Here is a 25196-nt window from a genome sequence, read left to right on the forward strand (position 1 = left end):
GAAATATTTCATTTTTGTTCGTATTTTCATTTTAATTTGCCTGCTTCCGACATCAGAATATTGTTGTCAATTCCAATGAATTTTTATTCTCGGATATAATTGGAAACTGATGGTATTAATAAAGGTATTTGCATTTAATTTGTTGGAAACTGAATTTTGATGAAAATATAAAAGCAAGTGACTATACATTTTATGATTTGGAGTGAGATTTAGTAGAAAATTTATTATATTGAAGTTGCTGAAGCCAATTTGAAGACAAATAATTGAAAAAAGATTTTCTCCGTAATGTAGTGAGTTACAAAAGTTGTTCAAGAACCAGTCCCTAACATTTCCACCAAGCTTTATTAAATAAATCATCATCAGATTGGAGGTACATTTTCTAATCGAATTTGTTTGACAGATCACGTGTAACTACTGTCAAACTAATTATATAATTTTGTTCTACATTTTTTGACATTTCATCATAGAAAGACTTACGTTTCAACAAAGTTAACACTCTGTGAAAAGTGTTCATTGCGCGCTAGGCCAACCTATAGTGTACATAATCGTTCGGCAATGAGGCCCCTTTTTGGCTTAATGACTACGTCAGCAAGTGGAATTGCGTATTTGGACTGAAGAGCAACCCAAATCCATTCAAGAACAGTCATTGCATCCATTCAAAACAAGTGTTTGGTGCAGCCTATATGCTGGAGGAATTATTGACCCATATTTCTTCAAAGACGAGTTTGGCTCCAATGTAATAGTGAATGGAGAACGCTATCACGCCATAGTAAGCGACTTTTTGATGCCGAAAATTGAAGGCCGTGATCTCCACAATATTCGGATCCGACAAGATGGCGTTACTTGCCGGAAAGCCCATAGAACAATGGATTAACTGCGTCGTCGTTACGATGACAAATTTATCTCTCATCTCGAATCAGTAGATTGGCCACCGAGATTGGGAGTCTAAATACTCTGTGGATAAACCAGCTTCGATTAAGGCATTAGAAGCGCAGGATTTTCAGGCGCAGCAAGTTTCGTGATCAGATGGCAGATACCCGTCGACCTCATGTTCTGGGAACGAATGAAGGCGTGGGCCTATAAGAAGAAACACGTCATCATTAGCTTTCAGAGCGGAGATGCCAAACCATGCTGCGGTGGCAAAGCGGATGGACACTGAACCGAGTGGCAGACGGACGGCGAAACTTATTCCATCAATTGACAAATGGGTTCAAAGGAACTTCGGGGAAAAGAACTACTTCTTAACTCAGTTCCTCTCGGACCACGGATACTTCTGGAGATACCTATACCTCATGGGCAAGGTAACCGATTCCTAGTGCATATACTGCGAAGCGCTGAGCGATGACGCTGAACACACGTGTTTTAGTTGTGACAGATGGCACACGGAAAGAAAGGCTCTGTGGGAGTAGGTTGGCGACATCGCACCGAGAAATATAATCAGCAAAATGCTCGAACGAATGAGAACACCCGAAACGCGGTAAAGAAATACGTCGAGAACGTACTACGAAAAAATAATTTTTACCTCGACACAATGCAACAAAGTGAAGTCGCACAGATAGAGACACAAGAAGACGAGCCTACAGCATGAAAGCTGGCTACAAATATGGTAGACCCAGACGTGGGTGAATAGAATTGGTCCTTTATGGATGTCGTTCTGGGCCCTCCCGACGCAATATAGAAGACAGCTCCGGGAAGTTTGTCTCCCCAGAATGAGAGGAGAGATCGTTTTAGTGGCTACACGAAACGACGCAATAGGCGACGGTCGCTGTAAGTGCGAAGGCATTTGGAAGCCTATCTCACCCACCAAAAAGAAAAAACAAAAAAAAAACATTACTAAAATTATTCCCGATATACCGACCGAAGTCCTCCAGCGAATCATTCAAAATTGTTGTTTGTTGCGGCCAACATTTGAAAGGGATTATCTTAAAAACATAAATGCTATGAATATATATATACAAAATATACACAAAAATAATAAAGATGGCTAAATCAATTGGAATTTTTTTTTATTTCAATTTAAAATTTGATACCTCTAAATTTATCACTCTCTTCTTTCTAAATCCGGCCCAAATGCTTCTTAAGTTTACAACGCTTCTAATAATGAACAAGGATCGTGAATACAAAAAAAACCAGTGCATTACTGTTTACCACCAAACATAGTACTGACCCATTCAATCAAATCTATTAAAGGCATTAGAAGCGGTTGCCCTCAAGGAGGCGTACTCTCTCCTCTTTTGTGGACTCAAGTCATAGATGAACTTCTCCACAAACTTAATAACCTAGGATTTCACACTCAGGGCTACGCTGATGACCTAGTAGTTTATGTATTAGGCTGGCATGAGGAAACCATTTCGGATTGCATGCAGCAAGCTCTTACAATAATAAACAAATGATGCACGGAAAAAGGGCTCTCCATTAACCCATCCAAAACAACACGTGTACCGTTTACTAGGAGAAGGAACATAAATCTCAAATGTCCGACAATTAATGGAACAACACTTCAACTCTCGACGGAAGCGAACTATCTTGCCGTCAGTCTTGACGAAACGCTTACGTGGAATTCCCATATTGAGAGAGTTTCTTCAAAAGCCACAAGGGCATTCTTTGCCTGCGCAAGGCTTTTTGGTAAGACATGGGGACTAAACCCTAGAATGACCTTCTGGACATTCACCACAGTTGTGAAACCCATAGTCACTTATGCATCCTTAGCATGGTGGCCCAAGGTCAAGCAAAGAAAAGCAGTAAACGAATTAAACAAACTGCATCGCCTGATTTGTGTTGGTATTACAGGGGCTATGAAAACATGTCCCACGGATGCATTGGGTGTGCTTCTGAACATACCACCGCTTCCAATCTTAATTGAAAGGGAAGCTCGCTCGAGTGCCTTAAGATTAAAAGGTATATCTGAACTTAAAAGTGGGGATATGAAAGGACATTTAAAGATCTTGGAAGACTTCCTATATAGTCCCATTCTTCATAGGGATGATATACTATCACCCAAACCAATACTCTTCAGGAACTTCCAAGTTATAATTAATGAACGAACAGACTGGAGAACTAACTCTATCACTTTCAAACCTGGCTCCCAGCTATGGTTTACTGATGGGTCCAAATTGGAAAATGGTAGAACAGGGGCAGGAATCTATGGGCCCAAATTCAAAAAATCGATTCCGATGGGATCCTACCCAACAATATTCCAGGCAGAAATACATGCCATCGAAATATGTGTGAGAGAATGCCTTAGCAGGAAAATGAGAGGTACTCACATCTACATACTTTCAGATAGCCAAGCGGCTCTAAAAGCCCTTCTATCAACAACTATCACCTCCAAATTGGTAAATGATTGCCTAAACCTTTTCAACACGTTAGGGAACCTCAACATAGTAACACCAGGCTGGATTCCGCGACATAAAGGACATGAGGGAATTGAAATGGCTGATGACCTTGCAAAACAAGGAGAAAATATGCAAATTACTGGACTCACAAAAGGCCTCATTAATGAATTCCTTAGGAAACGGGAAGAAAGAAAACTTGCTGCACACTGGCCAAACTGTGGCGGTCAGCGTCAAGCCAAACTATTCCTAGGTCCCAACAAAGGAATATCTGACAAGCTTCTCTCACTAAGCAGAGTAGATCTGCGTCTTTTAACAGGATATCTTACAGGTCACTGCAGCCTGAGGTATCATCAAAATAATATTGGTCTATCTGAGACCAATGTCTGCCGCTTTTGCGAAATGGACATAGAAAGCTCAGAACATGTGCTTTGTGAATGTCCTGCGTTGGGCAGACAGAGACTTCATCATCTTGGTGGTATCGTAGTATCTCCATGCAATCTTTGGAACAACAAACCCAAAATTGTGCTAAAATTTTTAAAAAGCCTAAAAAAGGGCCTTTCACCATAGATCAGCTCTGGTCGCAGTGCGTAATGGCCTTCTAATAATAATAATAGTACTGACCCACGTGTCAGCATAGATTTATCCATGGACATTTCACAGTTACCAATCACGTGGTATTTTCCCAGTACTGCATCTCAGCATTTAAATGTAGTTGGCAAGTTGACACAGTATACACAGACTTTCCGAGGGCTTTGACACTGTTTCACACAATATCCTATTGTGGAAAGTGGAATGCTTGGGTTTTCAATCAATTTCCTTGCCATAGTTGGGATGAATGAATGGGAAGAATATCGTTTGTAGAAATTGAGAAACTCTACGAGTTAATATTAACATTTCAAGTGGTCAGCTGCTTTCCAGGGCAACAAACTACCTTGACAAAGTTTCTCAAGTGAAATGAATGAAGTGGGATTCTTACAATTGAACACAGATATTTCACGCTAGAGCTCATTTAGCTTAGATCCCACACCAAAAAAGTAGAAAAGGAGAAATAGTACCGCCATAAGATTGAATAATAGTAACGCATACATACACATGCCCCACAAAGTCTGCGTTCACCTTACAATAACTTTTTAGTGAATGAAACACATAACCTGATTTTATAATTTTTATAAATTTGTATATATTTATATGTTTATTATATGTTTCAGTTTCAAAAAGAAAAATAAATTTCAAGATTCCTCACACTAGTTTTTAGATAACGGTGAATAATGGCTGTAACAAGTAAATAAAGCGACCATAAAGTCTGCGTTCAGTCTTAAAGTCTAATACAAAAACATGAATGCTATATGCAAAAATTAAATCTAATATTTTGGTGGATATCCACGTTGCTTCAGGACTTCACTCATCCTATTTGGCTTTGAACTTACTAGTTTCTCTGTTTCCTCTGCTGTTATCTTCCTCCATTCTGCCTGCCTGACACTCCGCAAAACCTCTGTACTAGTAATCACTTGCTGACGAATTCTTTTTTCCAATAGATCCTACAGATGCTCAATGGGGCTAAGATCTGGCGACTGTGGTGGTGTTTTAAGCTGTTTTGGGGCGTTGTACAAGAGCCAAAGCTTAACGATCTCGGCTGTGTGCTTCGGGTCGTTATCTTGATGAAGCCAAAATGTTCTTGATAAGCCGAGTTTTTCTGCACTTTGCTTTAAATTCCGTTTTAGTATGATCAAGTATCCCCATTTATCCATCGTCGAATGCAGCCCCCAAACCATAACCCCGCCACCTCCGTGCTTAACCGTGCCAACAAGATTTTGCTTTTCGAGAGCAGTTCCAGGTTTTCGCCAAACAATTTGACGGCCTTTTATTCCGAATATACAAAATTTACTTTTGTCTGAAAATATTACTTTCTTCCAGAACTCGGGAGGCTTATGTATGTACTCATTAGCAAACTGAATGCGATTACGTCTGTTCACAAGAGAAATGAAAGGCTTTCTTCGGGCGACTCTACCGTGGTATCCAGCTTGACGTAGAACTTTTCTGGCAGTTTCCGCGCAAATACTTTTTTTAAATGTTTGATTTATGTTTTCAACTAATTTTGTGGATGTAATCCGGGGGTTAACCTTTGCCAAGTTGGTTGTAGAACGCTCTTCCCGGGTCGAAAATTTTTTCGGACGCCCTGACCTGCGCTTAGATGTAAAAATTCCAGTTTGCCGAAATTGTTACAACTCGCTGAATAGAGGAATATGTTCCCCCAATAGATTTTCCAATATTTTCGGAACTTGCTCCGTCTTTCCACATTTTTATAATTATTTATCTCCAGTTATAAATAAAATGTTCAACAAAGCTTTGTTAACATTCAGTCGAAGTAATGCGCAATCAAAAATTAATATAAACAAGGAAAAATATCTTAAAACTAACGGTATCATTAAAATAAAGAGGCTGAACGCAGACTTTTTGGTGCCACATTTACATGCTGCTGAAATTATTTTCCCGTTATCTAACAAGTGAAGTGGGAAATCTTGTTTTTTTTTTTTGTTTTTTTGCCCTTAAAAGCTGGGAATGTAGTGAATAAACAAATTGTAAAGATTTCAATTTAATCATAATATTCTATATTGTTTTTAGTAAATTTAAGAAGGCTATTCGGGTGAACGCAGACTTTATGGGGCATGTGTATGTATCTACTTATATTTTCCAATGTTTCAGAAAAAATGTTAAAATTTGTCGCCCCATGTTAGGGAAAAACTTTTAATTATACTCGCCTTTCTGCTTCTGTCACTGCAACACTAATGCATTTGTCTTTCCTTATTTCTACATTTCGTTTTTCCAGCCATGGCAATATGCGATATGCTGACGGTGATGTTTCCGGCGCCAGGACTATGGTACATGTACACATTCGGCAATCATTACAAGCCACTGCATCCGGTGTCGATGTGTTTGGCATATACCATATTTAACGAGGTGAGTAAACTACAAAAGGCGTCAACAAAGTGAACTTAATGAGTGTTTAATATTGCTGTAAATTTATGTACTTTATATTGTAATCATCATCCTGATGGCTTTTAATATTAATTGAGCGCACTTAACTGTGATTACATACATTATTATGCGTGTATCTTACTTAATTGTACTCTTCTCCTTACTTACTTTGTTTTAATCAATTCCATGGAATTTTCCACTATACTAAATTTAGCTTTTCTCGAAACTTTGCATTTATTTGACTTTATTTTAACACACAAGGAGGAAAATGCATACCGGCAGAGAAACTTATTAATTTGGAACTGGACCGTTTCTTATGAATTCGTAACCATCACTGGTTTGCGTTTGTACTCTTTTTCATATAAGTATTTAGTGAACTTTACACGGATGTACTCGTACTCTAAGCGGATTCAATTAAGGCTTCCACGCATCCCATCTTCGATAGTTTAGAAGTAGTACTAAATTCTATTGGTCAGATGGAGTGATTAGAAAAAAATAATTTGATATTATTATATACACTCATGGAGAATAAAATTGGTGTGGCACCAGTTTTGATTATTTTACTTTTTTTTATTTAGTGTGTATTAATTTTCAATGAAAACTTAACTAATTTTACACCAATAATTAATTTTAAACTTTTTAATCAGAAATTTTAGACTCATTTTTATTTTGTTTGCAGTTTTATAGTCCATTCAATTTTAGAAAAGTGCAATTTTCAACAGACTAAAAAATATCGTTGATTTTTGATAATAATTTTTTGCTAACCAGTGCCAAGCATTTTCTTCCATACTAAGTACGGCCGCCGTAGTCGAATGGTTTGGTGCGTTTGGTAGTGCGCAGGTTTGAATCTCGATGCATGAAACAGCAAAATGATAGAAAAAGTTTTTTTTTATAGCGGGTGCCCCTCGGTGCCCGCCGAGTGCATTTCTGCCAAGTTCGGTCCGGTCTCGAAAACTGTTCTTTACTCGTTCCATAGTTTTTATCCATACAAACCGAAAACTGAAAATTCGCTTCTAAGGATCGTTCCATGTGTAGAAGTCCACGCAAGTGGAGAAAGTTACTCATTCTTCTACATATGGTTCAAGCAGCTCACAACTTCCGGGATTAGCCCACGTATCGGGAGTGAGCCAACGGGAGAAGGCGAAGCATTCCAGGATAGCTGGTTGTGCGCTGGGTTTGGAACGCGCCACTTAAATTTGTAAAGGATCGCAAATTCGTTTCGAATTTGTTGTGGGAGAGAAACTTCATCACAAAGTACTGTCGTTCACTCCGGTGGAAGAGCGACTCGGAATAATCTGCATTAAAGCACGATTTTTTAACATCTCGCTCATTTGCGGCCACGCCCCGATGGAAGAGAAATAATAATAATAAAAAAAATTAACAGAATCTATTAAAAAGTTCCAAAAATGGTTGACTATGATTATCGAAATGTAGGCACTTTTAAGTCACTGGTTCTAATGTCTTCTCAATCAATGCCAACTCAATCAAGAGTTCTAAGAAAACTGATAGAATTTCAATAACAAACACAAGTAAGCCAATATTGACTCAGTAAAGTTTCTTCTTCTTCTTAATTGGCGCGATAACCGCTTACGCGATTTTGACCGAGCTTAACAAAGCGCGCCAGTCGTTTCTTTCTCGTGCGAACCGGCGCCAATTGGACACACCAAGTGAAGCCAAGGCCTTCTCCACCTGATCTTTCCAACGCAGAGGAGGCCATCCTCTTCCTCTGCTACCCTCAGTAAAGTTTAACTATCGATATTTTCTGCAGATACTGACAGGAATTGAAGAACGAACTGGTCCAATTTGGGTGAAATACTATTAGCTCGGTTCCAGAAATTTATTTCACTGGTTGAAGTTTTCCGCGCAGGAAAAGTGCAATGAACCCCTTAAGTTTGTGTGCATGTGCACAAGTTGCAACACCACCTGCTGAGTGATATTAAATGAGAAATTAATTAAAAATGTTTCTTTGAGCTGCTGTTGTCAGCATTTTCATTGTTGTTGGTTTTATTTTTGACACATTTTTTAACGCCACCATAAAATAACTTGTTTTTGCATAGCACACTGAAAATAATAATAATGAAAAATATTTTTTAATACCTCAACGGATGATTTTTAAGCGATGTTCATACAGAATGCAGAGATGTAGCCAACATCAGACCATTAGCTGGCTCTCAGAGATTTCGAAGCAATCAGTTGAATTTCTCAGATAACCGAAGCTGCTATAAGAAAAAATCAACATAAATAATATTCAGCCCACTTCGTTGCCATCCAAGAATGATAGAAAAAGAGATTGCACCTTCCGAATTCACTGTGACGTCAGGCTCCGAGAATATATGATACAAACAAAAGGAAAGGAAATTACTTGTTTGTGAAGAGCATGAGTAGGCAAAAGCAATAACAACTACCAAATACATACAAGAAATTATATACAGGTACTCTATGATTAGAAAGTACCGGGAATGTTTAAACACACACATTGTTTTCACACACACATTTTCTTGCCAGGGCGTCATCCGCATAAAAACGCAAAAAAAGATGTACTTGAATGCTTTATATTAATTAGTGCCTTCGGCATATCATTTTCATTAGTTTATATATATATATATATATATACATATATACTTGTATAATTGGCGCTTACACCCTTTTTGGGTGTTTGGCCGAGCTCCTCCTCCTTGATGTTGTTTCACATACAGGCACTTATATTTTTAAGACGATTCCAATAAGGAGCTTTTCTTCATGGCGCAGCCGCTATTAAAAAAAACTTTTGGTGTTTCACGGAGATTCGTACGTACATTTGTCCGAATTCCGAATGCTAGTGTAGTCACGCATCAACACATTCAGCTAAGAAGGCAGAAAGTAAGAATTTCCACATAGTTGTGATTTCGCTTCTTTTGTTTGTTTTCTATAGTTAAGGTGCCTGACATCACAATTGTCAAATCCCGACAGATAAAGTAATGCTTTTGGGGTGATGCTGCTTGGCTTTAGCGGTTTTGATTTAAACGTATAAGTTATTCGTATTCTGAGTTACAATGATACAATTTTAGGTGGTGGAAATGCAAGAAGTAACTGTTATTCCTTGTCGGCACAGATATGGAGAAAATGCATAAAACCGACAAATAAAAGAGAATGTCAAAACCCAATGCGACTTTTGAGGCATTTAAAACTTGTCTTTTATTATAACAAATTTCAATTGGCTATAAAACTGCACCCCCAAAGTGTTTCTAAAAATACTAATTATCAGGGTTAAATTTTTACAAACATTTCTTGAACTAATTTTTTTGGAAACTTGGATTTACATGGTTTTTATAGGGAAACCAATTATATCTTCTTAAAAAATTCATGTTATTCCAATTTAATTTTTTTTTTTTATAATTGACCCGTTTTGAGCGTTTGGCCGAGCTCGTGCTCCTATTTGTGGTGTTCGTCTTGATGTTGTTCCACAATGGAGGGACCTACAGTTTCAAGCCGACTCCGAACGGCAGATATTTTTATGAGGAGCTTCTTCATGGCAGAAATACACTCCGAGGTTTGCTATTGCCTGCCGAGAGGCGACCGCTATTAGAAAAATGCTTTTCTTAATTTCAAAGAAATTTGAAAAATTTGTTAATATTTTCTAAAACTATCGGTACTAGCGGTATAATTGGCCATTTATTTTCTGAACACCTTTTCCTCTTAAAACTTCTTATGCAGCTCATGGTTTGCCATTGCATTTATCAAAATTCGATTCTGCATCATATCTACTGGGTGCAGTGTGCTGCGTACAAATTTCTTTCACTTTGGCTCTTTAAGGCCATCTAGAAACTCGTACTAAGCTGAATGGCACTAGTTTCGATTTTTAGTAAATTTTTAAATAAAATAAATATAGTAAATAGTTTTAAATAAATTTTATAAAACGCCTGCAAGTTACAATGAAAAGCTTCTTAAAAAGCACGATTTATGGCTTGCCCAAGTGTATTCAATTTGAATGCCTTTTATTCGAATCTCATTTCCGCCTTTCTGCATGCCTTTTATATATTTATTATTTTATTTCATTTGCTTTTCTTAAAATGGTCCCGAAAAGAAAGATATAAAAGCAGTGACGCAGTTATTTATTACCTATAAACACACGATCGCACCTGTGCATACCTTGCCAAATTATAGTTGCACCAACAACACACACTCGTATACAAAAAGAAAGAAAGAGCGCAGAAGACAGCAATGCCGTTGCTGTCAGTTGAAAATGGTAATGTTGATTATTTTTTCATTACCTCAGTTGCTTTCTTGCGCAGTCAGGTGCAAGAGTGCGTGGGTGATGCACAGTGGTATTTGGGCGACAGAAAATCAATTTTACGACTATTGGAATTTCTCCCCTACAAACAAATATTTTATTTTAGAAAATTTTAAGGAAGTTACTATAAGATTGGAGAAAATTTACATAATCTTACGATTAAAAAATAATAAAAAGAGCTGTGGGGAAGACGGTATCTCAAACTTTTTGCTAAAGAAAACAACAAACACTTTCTGGATGTTCTTAGCAATTATCTTTAATCACTCTCTTAATATAGGCTATTTCCCACTGGAATGGAAAACAGCAAAAATAAAATGCATTCCGAAACCAAACACTGACCTTAGTTCTCTTTTTAATTACCGCCCAATATCTCTTCTTTCAAATATTAGTAAATTATTGGAAGATTTTTTGCTTGAAAAAATAAAACAACATATTGAAGAGCGACATGTCTTAAAAGACTATCAATTTGGGTTCCGGCCATATCATTCAACATACCACGCACTAACTTTACTCTCTGATTTTATTTGTAGTAATTTAAATAGACGACAGGCGACGATATTAGTCAGTCTAGATTTGGAAAAAGCATTCGATACTGCTTGGGTGGAAGGAATCTTATTTAAAATGTACAGGAAGTTCAACTTCGAAAAAAATCTTTGCATAATGTTGTATAGTTATTTAAAAGAGCGATCATTTTATGTTAGTGAAGGTATATTTAATTCTTTGACAAGAGACGTTAGCTCAGGTGTGCCACAAGGTTCTTTGTTGGGGCCAATTCTCTATAACATCTTCTTAGCTGATTTCCCTGACCCACCATTAAGTTCCGAAATTAATAATTGCGATATTAAAGTGCTCATATACGCAGATGATATAATTATATTGGGATCTCACCAACGCATAACCAAAGCCAATGAAGCCGTTAACTCATACCTAAATGAATTAAATACATACTTTCACAAATGGAAGCTAAAACTAAACTTCAATAAAAGCGAAACAACTATTGTTAAAGGAATACGTAAAAACTTATATCCAAATGCTCGTAAATATGAGCCTCAAATTAAAATAAATGGATTCAACATAACATACAAAGAACAAATCAAATATTTGGGCATAATTTTGGATAGCAAATTCACCTTTGTAAGACATATAGATTTCATTTTGACAAAAGCAAAAAAAATGTTCTTTAGCTATTGTAATTTATTAAGAAGGCAGGGTGGACTATCGAACTGTATTAAAATAAATATTTACAAACAAATAATTAGACCAATCATATCTTATGCTCATCCGATATGGTTCAACATTTCATCGAGCCAAATGGAGAGACTCAGACTATTTGAACGATATGTTTTAAGAATTTGTAGCGGTCTTAACCGCCAACCTTACAAAAGTGGTACTTTTCGGAAAAGAGTTTCTAATAAAAGTTTGTATGAAAAATGTAAAATATCACGCATAGACTTTTTCTTAATGAAATCGTCAGTAAGATTTGTTGTTAAACTGACATTCATAGAAAATGAACTGATAAACAAAGGCAAGGGAAATATCATTACCTCTAACAGAAAAACATTTATCACCAATATATTTAAAAATACTAAAAAATAATAATATGTTACATAAAAATAGTAAAGCAATATATTATCATAGGTGATACAATACTTACAACTTCAACGATGAAAATTTAGTTTATATTGTAACATTGATCAATTTATAGCCAAATAAATTATAGAAGTTTAATATACGTTATCTCCTTTTTAAGCCCTTTTTGGGAGAATATAAATAAGTTAAAAGAAAAATAAGTTTTAAACTCCTAGATAAATGCAAATGTATGTTAGGATAATGCTAAATAATCTAATTTTATCATAACTTTGTAAACTCCTATGTTAAAATGATTTTGGGCAATAAATGAAATGAAATGAAATAAATCATTCAAATTAAATTAAATTTTTCATTCATTTCAGTAGCGTATATGTGTATGCAAGATAATTATTGTACTAAAATTTTACTAATATACGTAGTAGTAGTACATAGTTCAAATATAACATTTTAGGTCTTTATTAATTTAATTTTAGAACAAAAAAAGGTGGAAAAAAGGAGGAAATAAAATGTAAAGTCCAGTTCACTTCCAATTTTCTTTTTTGTTTTTTTCGGCGGATGAGAGTGTTTAAAATGCCTAATGCATCATTAATGCATTGGTATATCTGGGAACTAAAAACGCCTCCTCGTTTGGAATCGTCACCTGCACTGGAACCGCTTTCATATTACTTCAGAGTGGCGTTCGATCTTGCTCATTACAAAGGTCTACAGGGTTGCCCGTATTCGACAGACCCATCTGGCAACCCTGTTTTTTTTGACAGAGACGTCAGATCGCTTAATGACATACCGCGTTGGAAGCGTCAGTCCAAGCAGATTTTTACCATGGAACAGTACATGCCATGCGAGCGCTCCCAAATTGTTGAAATTTACATTCAACAAAAGAAGTCAGAAGAAGAAGAAGACGAAGAAAGAGGGTTATCGCGATATGATAACCACTTTTGTGATGCCAATTATTCGTCGAAAGCGTATGAGGTAGTTCTGGTTTCAACAAGACGGCGCTCCACCACACACAGTTCGCACCACAATCGATTTTTTGAAGAAATTGTTTCCTCGTCGTTTGATGTCGAAAAATGGCGATTTTGACTGGCCACCGCGTTCGTCCGATTTAACGCCACCTGACTTCTTCTTGTGGGGATATTTAAAATCAAAGGTTTATATTAATAAGCCAAAGACCATAGAAGAGCTGAAGAACAACATCCGTGAGGAAATAGCCGCTATTCCAGCCGAAATGTTAGCTAAAATTATGGAAAATGCTGCAAAACGGGCAGAATACGCCGTACAGGCTCAAGGCGGCCATTTGAGAGACATCATATTCAAAAAGTGATGTCAACAAATCTACTTGAACCAAATAAAACGATTATTATCGTCAACATCAAAAAAATTGTGTTTTTATTTGATTTAAAAAAAAAAGAACACATGGGTCCGTCGAATATGGGCAACTCAGAATGCCTAAGTGCCTGCGTTCAGCATATCCCTATATGCATGTGCGGTGTTCGCATTTCATTATTTTGAACAGGTATTTCTGGAAATACCCGTGCCCCGAAAGCATGTGGGTTGTATACAAATTGACTTTACTGAAGTTCGTGCTTTTCCATTTGGCGACGACTTTTATGAGTCCAGCCGTCCATCTGCCTCGTGTTTCCTTAATCCCGCGACCTTTCCATGGCCTTAGCGTTTCATCCCTTATTGCGCGTGCTGCAGGTTTGCTAACTCTTTCTTCCATTCCCTCTTTCTTTGATGCCCATAACTTTTTGTTTTCAAAAGTTAGTAAGTCTAGTAGCCATCATTATTCCCCGTTTCATTTGGGTTGGACCCCATATATTTCTGAGTAGGATTGCCATCTTAGCGGCTTTCTCTACTGCGTGGGCCTAGAAGTTAGTCTTGAGTGCAATCTTATTGCCTAGGTACTTTAAAGCATTTTTTGTGGTTATCGTTTTTGAGCAAGTTTGCATGCTAGCGTCTAACGGGATATAAGTATTAGTGAGTCCACGTGAATCTAGGCTCATTTGTGGTCGTACCATTACTTCTCCAAGGTTTCGTGCTGTGGTGACTGCTGCGATAACGCCTGCGTATCCGCTTAGAAAGGTACTATCGAGCATTTCCATATTGAATATCTCGTCATAACTAATGTTCCACAAATCGACATCGAGACTTGATTCTTGTGCCGCTTCGGATGTGACGTCAATACAACGAGAACCCTGTTTCATAAGAGTAACTTATGTACAGAGTTTCGTTAAGATATGATTAAATTAATATATATAAATATTTAGACATTTTTGCTGTAGGTCGAAAGGATGTACCGATATCAACCCTTTTCGGAATTTCTGTTAACCTGCTTAAACTAGACTAGAAATTTATTATCCTAAAATCAATACTTCTAATTTCTGTCAAAAATGTATGAAAGCACACCACTGTGCGACTTGTTAGATGTGAATACGAGAACAGAGTCTGGTGCGGATGCAAGGAAATGTGAAAGCTTCCATTTGGCGCCAGTAGTTACACTTAACAGCGCATCAAGAATTTTTCCGCTTACGAAATATACGTATAGTAATGCGACAGCGTGACCTCTAGAATCTTATTTTGCTACAACTATGCACATAGACAGGGCTCCGTTTATTTGCTATCAATAAGTTTTTTTTTCATACGGTCTGCTAAGTAAATCAATTGCACTTTCTCTGACGTTCACTGTTGACTTGCAGCAATATCGAAATAAAACACACATCTTGCAATGCCAGTGCTTGTAGTTTCATATATTTGGGCTGTTTAGTACAGGCTGTACCAAAAGTCATTTTATAAAGCTTTTACGTTCTAATATTTGATAAGCGTTCGGTCTTTTCCTTCTTAATTAATATCAAAATTGGGCATGTAGTGTAGTACATGCCTTGAAAGTCAGTCGGAAGTACAGGAAACAAAAAACCTGTGTTTTGAAAAATTGAATCAGAAAACATATTCTCTTTAAATATCGCTGCCTTAGATGAAATATTCTTATACAATTGCCCAACAAAGAATGTACGAGCCAATTATAAATAGATCTCAAACGCTTCAAAACTGAAAAATAATATTCATTATTGTCTTTCAGTCCTACCAACATAAGAAACAAATATGGACCGGTTCCCACGTGCGCAGTTCGTTTAAATTAAACATTCCCGGTACTTTTTGATCAGAGGGAATATATGTATATATATTTAATAATCGGAGCATTTGGTCTTTCGAAGACACCAGTAATATAGGGTGGGCCATGTAAAATTTTGAATTGGCTATAAAAAAACTAAAAAATAATATCGTTCAAATGACTGCCACGACTGGCTTTACAGTAGGCCATTCGATCAACCCAATTTTGAAGCACATTTTCGATTGTTTGGGCTCCAATTTCATGAATGGCAACTTCGATTTCGTGTTTTAAAGCATCAATCGTCTTTGGATGGTTTGCATAGCATTTGTCCTTAACGGCTCCACACAAAAAATAGTCCAACGGGCTTAAATCACAGCTCCGAGGCGACCAATTGATATCGGAATTTCGGCTGATTATTCGGTTTTCAAAAACGGTAGCCAAAAGTTCGAGTGTAACTTTGGCAGTGTGACAAGTGGCACCGTCCTGGTGAAACCAAATGTCGTCCATGTCATCCTCTTCAATTTTTAGAAACAACTCGTTGAGTATGTCACGGTAACGCTCGCCATTTACTGTAACCGCGGAAGAAGAAGAAGACTCACCACTTTGGAAATAGGTTTTCAATATTACCCAATTTTGTTCAAGCGTATAGCGTCCCATTTTGTAAATGTCAAACCTTTAAGTAAATTATGAACACATTTGACTTGCTATTTGTGTTACCAATATTTAAAAAAAGCAAAAGCTATATGGCCCACCCTGTATATCGAAAATAATTTTGCAGTGTGCAAACCAACTGAATTTTTATATTTACCTCCACATTGGTACCGGCGCTAAAATTGTACATATTTTGTGAGAGTTAGTTTTTTTCCATGGATTTTGTTAATTTTCTTGAATTTTCAAAAATAACCACTGTATGAACCACCCTTTATTTCACTTTCGTGTGCGCGTGTAAAAGTACAAAATCTGAGAAAACAGAAGAAGGCTGAGCATACTTGCTCTATTGCGAGGACCATTGATGGTATCACATGTCTTTTAGCTCCTTTCGAAAGAAATAAAGTTCAGTGTTGCGCTATGTCATAGAACGCTCAAAAGGGTCAATATTTGGGGATTCAAGATATTTGGTTGAGCAACGCGAAGTGTGGATTGTGTTTTAGCCAAAATCAGGATAACCGTTACACATTTTATGTGCTTAATTGAAGTACTCACGATGTGATCTATAGTTATTCGATCTCAATTCTTGCATCAAAATAATATTTCACGGATGTAGACCCAATCCGAATCGACGGTTCTAAGTGCTAATCGATGCTAGGCACTGCGGTGACTAAGTTTTCTTCTCATTGGCCAATCTAAGTGCTGGCCTAAGGTCCAAAAGAATGTACTTACCCCTAAACTTATCCCCAATGCGTCGATTTGCTCGCGCGCTGAAGCCCTGATGACGACCGACCTCACGATGAAATTCATGCTGCTCATTTACAACTTTTTTTTTATAGTCCTCATTTATTTTATACATCTGTCCATTGGCATTAAGTATGTTGTTTAACAATTTGGTCAGAATGTACATACATACATCGTTTAATGGCCAGTGCCAAAGCGATAAAATTAGAATAAATGAAATAATATACAATTAAATAATATACAATACAAGATTCACTATTACATAATTACCATAATTACAATTGTACAACAATACAACCGAATTTTAACTAGTTTATTGTTTTCTAGCATTTAATAGGTCGCTTGGTCAAGTTCTCTTTATACGTCTTTTTGTGTTTCTTTCCCTTTCAAGAAGTTTGTTGATTTCTGCATTTATGTGTGTGTGTATTTTTTCCAAGTGCCTTGTTGGATTATTGTCTTTGGATTTTTTCTATGTGAGTTTTTTTAGCCGTTCCCCACACCTGTAGTCCATATAGCCAGATTGGTTTAATCATAGTTTTGTACACTTCTTCTGTATAGTAATTTTGGATTTTGAGCAGACAAACCAATAAAGTTGTGGAAGTTTTTCTTTTGTTTGTTTGACCTTTTGCTTTATATGGTGATTCCAACTTAGTTTGTAGCCCAAGTGAACTCCCAGGTATTTAGTAGTTGGTTCTATTGTAATAGCTTTATCATTTCTTTTAATTGGAATTGGAGTAAATTTTGTTTTGTTAGTAAATATAACCTGTACGGTTTTGTCTTTATTTATTTTTAGGCACCAGTTATCAAACCATTCCGTAACTGCGTTTGTGTAACGCTGCAGTTTTTCAATAGCGATAGTTAAGATTTTGTCCGATGCTAATAGTATTGTATCGTCTGCGAACGTAGCAATTGAAGAATTAGTTTCGTCAGGAGGTGGTATGCCTGTGGTGAATAAAACATATAACAGTGGTCCAAGAACGCTTCATTGCGAAACTCCAGCTGTTAATATATTTGATGAATATCTGAACATTGATTGTCGTATTTAATGTAGAAGTCGGTTAGGTAGCATTTTATGATGCGATAGTAGTCAAAAGGTAGCATTCTTATCTTATATTGTGGAGTAAGCCTTTCTGTCACACTTTGTCAAACGCCTTGGCTACGCCCAAAAATACTGCGGCATAGTATCGAGTGTTTTCAAGGTCTGATTGGATTTTATTTGTAATTCTATGGATCTGTTGAAGAGTCGACGGTTTTTTTCTAAATCCAAATTAATGATCCAGTATTATATCGTCCCCTTAGTATAACAATAGCCTATGTGCTCATAGGCTATTATTTTTATTTTTTTTGAATTTTTGGATTCTCCATCGTCGATTTTATATGTGGTCAAAATTTTGTCAAATTCTAGTTCCACAAAGTGGGTCAAAACGTCAGTCAAAAAATAATAAATATTTACAGACATAACGAGATTTGAGTGAGAGCTACTTTCGACAAAAAGTTTGAAATTCATTTTCTCAAAACATCAAAAAATGTATAGGCTATTTTAATACTAAGGGGACGATATGTTGCCTGCAGAAAATTTTCAGCAATTGATTAGATATTGTCAGTAGTAAGCTTATTCGACTATGTGATGACACAGTAATTGGATCTTTACCTGGTTTTGGCAATGCAATAATCTCTGCCACTTTCCAGAATTTCGGAAAATATTGTAAGCGAAACATTGAATTAAGGGGTTATATACCTTGTGCGCCCGAAACAATGGACGATTGTCATTATTTTTTTTAAATATGTTTTAGAACTTTTATTCAAATGAGGCATATATCATACTGAAGGGTAACTCGTGAAGAATACATTTTGGTGTTCTTATTTAAAAAAAATGTTATTGTTTATTGTTGATATCGCCCCTCCCCCTGAATCTGAACGGATTATTTACCCAAAAAAAATTTTTCTCGTTATGAAAACCGCTTGCACCAAAAAAACGATGGCTGTTTTGGGTGGAAAAATTAAAAAAAAAAAAATTATTCCAGCGAACTATGCGAATATTTATAAAAAGTGAACCGTTCAGATTCACGAGGTTGTAACTTCGAATAATAAAACAAAAGTTTATGCAAATCGGTAAAATAGTTTTTGATAATCACCGCGACGGTAATTTTCAAAAAACACGACTTCGAGATAACCGCGTCTAAAGTTTGGCGTGCACTTCATTTATGGATATTTTGCGCGCTTCGACGGTCTGTAACTTTCGTTCTAGTGCTCCGATCTTTATGATGTTTTGAATTTATATTTCTAAGATGATATACTTTTAGAATATGTCATAAAAAAATTTCGATTTTTTAGTCCAACACAAGGTATACGAGTATAACCCCTTAAAAACGTTTCGCAAAAATATATATGCCTTGGTTGGTAGCTCCGCTAATGCTTTTCCTGTTATCATGTCAAATCCGGGTGTTTTTCTATGTTTTATTCCTTTTTTGTTCCAAGCTATTATTTAGTGTGTATTCGTTCTTTTTGTTTTTGTAAAATTATGGTGGAAGCTGTTTTGGTTGTTGATTTTCTTTTCTTCGTCATTCGATAGAACTTTTTTGAAGTAATTAGCCAAAGTTTTCGCCTTGTCCTCTTTTGTAACGGCCCATGAATTGTCATCTTTTTTTACAACTGAGCCGCAATTTTGATAATATTTGTTTAACATTTTTTAGCTTCACTACATTTTAAGCTTTTTTTGGCAATTACTAATTTTTTTCGTACTAAAACTAATAACTACAGCAGTTACAACAATATCAAGCGCATGTTCTGATAAAAATGTACGTCGTACGTGTCCTTTTTGATAATCAATTAATGCTTGCATAGACAAGGTATGCGCCGTAGCTTGATGTTGATTAAAAAATGTCGAGAGGCAATGTCGTACGTGGGTCGCTGACAATGCATGTAGTGACAGTCAACAACCACACGCACACACATACACATACATTCACACCCACTCAATGGTTGAGACAACTTTTATTACACTTCCGCATACACCGTTAATTGTAAACTTCATCGAACAACAGAAGCAAATATTTGCTGTACCTGTCGGCTATATTTATACATGTTTGTATGTGCTCTTCATATGTTTTCCTTTTCAGTAAATACACACCCTTATTCAAACAAACTGAATTTTTATATTTATCTCCACATTTGTACCGGCACTAAAATTGTACGTATTTTGTAAGAGTTTGTTTTTTTCCATTGCTAACAATCCATTGACAATTATTTGTTGTTGTTTCTGCGTGTATTGCTTGCTTTTTTTACTACATTTCTGTTGGTTTATTATCTTTTCAGATTATGCCAGCTGTATGTCACACGGCGTCCATTTGGCTGACCTTGGCGTTGGCTGTGCAAAGGTATGTACGCAAACAGCATTTTAATAAGGGATACAAATACACACATACGTATGTATGTATGTGTGGGAGAATGATTGCACTTTTTTACATTGAAGTTGTTAGATCAAACATTTTTCGGTATTGCCTTTGAGCGTTTACATGCTGCTGTTGTGTTATCAAAATTTACATACCCAACTGCGAACATGCAGAAACAACATACCAGACGTGTTGTGCACAAACTCCCACACGAGCCGAAAAATAACCCAACAACAAAGTTGTCAGGATCGAAAAGTAAAGTAACGCCCATGAATTCCATATTTTTACTCAACGAGAGTTAAATTTTATCAAAGGTATTAACAATTTTATTTAGCTGTGACTCCAAATTAATTTATCCTTTAAGTACATACAACAAATTATTGTCGCACCACACGACTGTGGGACACCAGAGTAAAAATAACTTGTGCTTATAAATATAGGGTTGTTCAATAGGTGCGCTTCAACTTTTTTCCGATAGGGAGGGCGAGCGACGCAATATTTTTTATTTTTCGCTTGTCATTTGTGAACTTCATTAGTATACATTTCATCATGGAACGCTACACACTTGAGCAACGATTGCAAATCGTGCAAATTTTTTATGAAAATAATCGTTCTGTTGCTGCTACTTTAACAGCATTACGGCCATTTTACGGTCCATTTAACAAGCCGTCCCGTTTTGGGGTTATGTGAAGTCGTTGGTCTACAGTAACAAGCCGGCGACGATTTGTGAGCTCAGAGCCAATATTGAACGCGAAATAGCTGGAATTTCGGCCGATTTATGCAAAAGAGTGGTCGAAAATTGGGTTCAACGATTGGATTTCGTAAAACGTGCACGCGGTGGTCATGCAAAAGACATCGAATTTCATACTTAAATGTATACTTTCGAACTCGATAATAAAAAAAAAATTAGTTAAAAAAGTCAAACCGTTTGTGTTTTATTCAAAAAAGTTCAAAAGTTGAAGCGCTCTTACTGAAAAACCCTATATTAGTTAGGTTTTGCCTCTTATTAGAAGCCTGTTTAGACATGTTCATGTTGACATGTTGAATTTGGAGGTTAGGTTAGGTTAGTTTGAACTGGTCACACATAGACCAGTTCGGTTCATAGCGATACCAGATGAAGTTCATTAGTTACGCGTTTTGAAATAGTCCACCCACATGGTGCCTGTTTTCTTTGTTTTCTGTTTCTTGCGAATTTAAGGCTAATCCACTGCTGAGATATCTTCCTATACATCAAACTGGGGTGCCCCCAGATATTCTAAGCGTGTTTGAATAACGCAGGACAGCCACAAAGCAGGTGTTCTGTAGTTTCCGTTGGGCCCTGATCCTTACATTTCCTGCATTCCTCGCTGTCCGAGATTCCTACCTTATAAACATACGCTGCTACTAGCCTTTGCCCTGTCGGTACGACTATTGTAGTTATACAATCTCTTCATGTTAGTGCTTGTATGGAGTACGATTGTGGTGATCATATCTACACATCATCTTAACCATTCTGCAAGTGCGCAAACTCTCCAACCTTGTCCTGAGTTTTCTGATTTTGTTTTTGTCTAGTTCGTTGTGTGATATTCATACTGACTTTGGTATTTCGTTGACAAAATCCGAGGATAGAGGGACTCCATTTTTCACTATATCGTAATGCCATTATGTCCTGGCACCCAACAGTAATGTAGCTTCTGATTCGCTGCCAAGCTCTCCACTGCTTCACTGCTCTGAGGAATGGTCTTGAACGTTATACTTAACGATGTAATTGCTTTAATGGCTGCCTATTAGTGAATTTGGAGAGCCTTTAAAAAATATTTCATTAACTTACATAGTTATCAGTACTTCGTAACGGTAAACTTTTTGAATCCATCACAGCAAGCAAAAACCAAGATTCGAAAACAAAACAAAGGTTTCTCTCGGCTGTCAGTAAAGCGTTTTTACAAATAAATATATTTTCGGTATGGTTTGTTGATGATCAGTCAAAAAGTGATTGTAAGAGTGATTTGCTGATCAAAATATTAAATCATAAAGCATTTGAGCTGATTCAGTTGGGCTATTACAATTATATTGTACAATAGAAAAAAATGTGCAAGTAGTTATCAGAAATGTTTTATTGACCCGACAAACTATTTCTAACATAAAAAAGTGAAATGGGCTGGAGCTAAAGTCTGCAAGTGCAAGGCCACGGAAAGTATCTGAGCACCCAAACGCAATTTGTTGGGAAAAGTAGCCGCAAGCCCGCAGATTTCGAGAAGAAATCTTGCTAATAAGCTTAGAGACGAGTGCAGGGTCGAAATTTCTCATGAATTATGCACAAGCACAAAAGCACAATTATACTGAGAGCACAGTAATGGTACCACGATAGGCGCCATTTCATTATTCTTTCCATCATGGGTATATGGTATATATCCCGTATAAATAATAATAATAATTTTTTTTTTTTTTTTTTGGAATTGTTTGAATTTTCTTTGTTCAGCTGCCAAGTTCTTTTGGCAGCTAGGAAAATTTAATTAAATATTTCGATTAATTTTACACCTTTATTGTTTAAAAAGTCTTTATTTGTGATTAGAATATATGTGGTCGTGTGTTCACCAAAAGGCTCTCTGTTCGCTGATGGTAGGGAGGCTGAGAGTAGAGTGTCAAGACTTAGCTTATCACAATTAATATATGTATATGCATGTGATGCCCTAAGTAGATGAATACAATGAAAGTATAAATGCAAGAATCAAGGCAACTCTCCGAACATACTTCTTATAAGAAATAAGCTTGTAAGTAAACCAATTTTCAGAAAAATTTAAGACCGTATCCCTGTCCTGGCTCCCTTGACACGAAATAATTATGAGAAGACTTGGTGATAAAGTAGGTAACAAAATCGAGTGAGAACCCATTTTGCAATTAAAAGAGAGATTCTATTTAATTTCTTATTGCATGCCCTCTAAGTTTAAAATCACCAATTTATAAAATAAAAATTACTATATTATTTTTTTTTAATTTCTACTATTTCGCTATTAAAAAATAGCTCGCAAAAGCTTTCTGGCATACATGCATCATTTTCCGTTTACACTCACGCTCTTAACTCAATTTGCCACCTCTAGCACATATCCTGTTTCGTGTTTGCACGTACAGGAAATCCCTCTGCACAAATATTTTTCTGAAATGTGCTTCATTACTTTAACAACTAAAGCGCAAAAACCGAAATATCCCACAAGCGCATGCCGCATGCGATATTTTTTCATATTCTTGTATGACTGTCTGGTTCTGTTAATGGACGCTGTTAAGCTGCCGACTGCAAAAACAGCACGGCATCCCCAGCAGCTCAGTTAAATTTCCGCCAGCAGCACAACAAACATTTGAGTGCAAGCATGTGAGTTTGTGTTTTATAGATATGTGGTATGTACACAAGACTCTTTATAATCCAGCTAAGCTCATATGCCCACGTTTCTTTGCCTCTTATTTTGCTTTAAATCTCTTAATAAACGTCAGGAACTAGAAGCTTTTTCAATGGCACTCTAGCTGAGTTGCGTGTGTGGGAAAAAATGTTTCTAGGTGAGAAAGATCTAACATCAAAAATTTAAGATTTATTGCGTTTTTATAAATATTTCATAGATACCCACGGATTCAGTATGCCAGGCAATGATAAGTGAAAGCTTTTAGTGCAGTTAATGTAAATATGAAATAAGAAGAAATGCGCTGCGGCCAAATGGTTCCCTTGACACGAAACAATTCTGAGAAGACTTGGTGATATATGGAAATGGGAAAAAGCAACTCAAAAAGTATGCTGATGTTTTATATAAGTATGTTCATGGCATTTGAAAGGGTTGCTTGGTTAGAGTGGTGATTCCTCCAGAATCCAACTAGCGCTTCCGCACCGTTTGAAAGGGTATCGTGACCACGAATTCTATACATATACCATATGCTAGGCTATAGTCTTCGAACTTACCTTACTCTTGAACCTTACAGACGAGACTAATAAATTTCACTTATGTAACTAAGAGTATACGACTGAGAGTATAAAGAGTCAAGCACTAAATCAATACGATACTTCGGGAGAGCAAAATCTAAATTAAGGCTACTGAATATTTTATTGAATTTCATGACAGCTTTTGCAATAAGGTTAAAACAAATTTAATGGATGTTTGACCGAGCTTCTCCACCTATTTGGGGTGTGCGTCATGAGGTTTTTCACAAATGGAGAGATCTACAGCATCTACCTTTGAAGGGACAGACGATTTTTTATGAAGAGTTTTTTCATGACAGAAATACATTCGGAGGCTTGTCCTTGCTTGTCGAAGGGCGAGTGTAGTTGAAAAAACTTTCCTATGATTGCTGTTTCATTTAGTTTAGTTACAACGACTTTTTTTTTTTGTTTGATGCCAGCATTTGAATCCCTATACCACATTTTAAAATTTTTTGTAGTGAAAAAAAGCCAAGGAATTTAATTAAATTTTCTCGAAAACTTTACACGAAACAAAGATCTTGTGGGTGCCGCTCAACTTAGTGGACGCGACTTTAATCAACAGAGTTTACTAGAATTTTGATGCAAAAATTCGTGTCAAAAACTGGAACGGTGTAGTTGGACATTCTGGATCTTTGGTACTGTATGAAGCCGTGGCGTCCGGTTGAGCAATGTGATACTCCCTGTATAATGACATACTTGGGTATTTTACAACAAACAAACAATCACACAAACCTGGCTTTATTCCAATTCAACATTCGCAGTGTATCCATAAGTCCACACATTGACTGTATATGTCACACCTTTTTTGATACAGATACATTTTTTTGAAAAGTGTTATACATGTCATAACATTATATTTTGCGAAAAGAGTATGCAGATATTTTATTTATCTTGCCTTATTACATTTCCCAACATAAAGTAAAAAAAAGTACAAAAAAGTTAAATGATACAGTCAAGAAAGAGCAACTATTTTAGTCTAGTTTTTTAAATTGTAAGGTACTTAGTACTTTGTGGAGTATTCTTTATTATCAATTACAGCTTGAAGTCTACGTGGCATGGAGTCAACCAATTGTATATTCTGGACTAATTTGGTTCCACTCTTCAAATATCAACTTTTCGCAGGATCCCGTTTTTGAAGTGTAACCAATTAAAAAAGCCATAAATTTAGTTTAGAAAATTACTTTTATTCAAT

At 36.4% G+C, this 25196-nt stretch overlaps 1 protein-coding gene across 1 annotated transcript in view; it reads left to right on the forward strand.

Moving 5' to 3' along the window:
• LOC128858214 (sex peptide receptor) overlaps positions 1–25196 on the forward strand; it is a 76234-nt gene that overhangs the window by 20837 nt on the left and 30201 nt on the right. The window contains exons 3-4 of the mRNA XM_054094289.1: positions 6163–6293; positions 19988–20049. Coding sequence (XP_053950264.1) covers positions 6163–6293; positions 19988–20049 — 193 coding nt within the window. The remainder of the gene's footprint in view (positions 1–6162; positions 6294–19987; positions 20050–25196) is intronic.

The sequence above is a fragment of the Anastrepha ludens genome, chromosome 3 (assembly GCF_028408465.1).
Source record: "Anastrepha ludens isolate Willacy chromosome 3, idAnaLude1.1, whole genome shotgun sequence".
NCBI classification, from domain to species: Eukaryota; Metazoa; Arthropoda; class Insecta; order Diptera; family Tephritidae; genus Anastrepha; species Anastrepha ludens.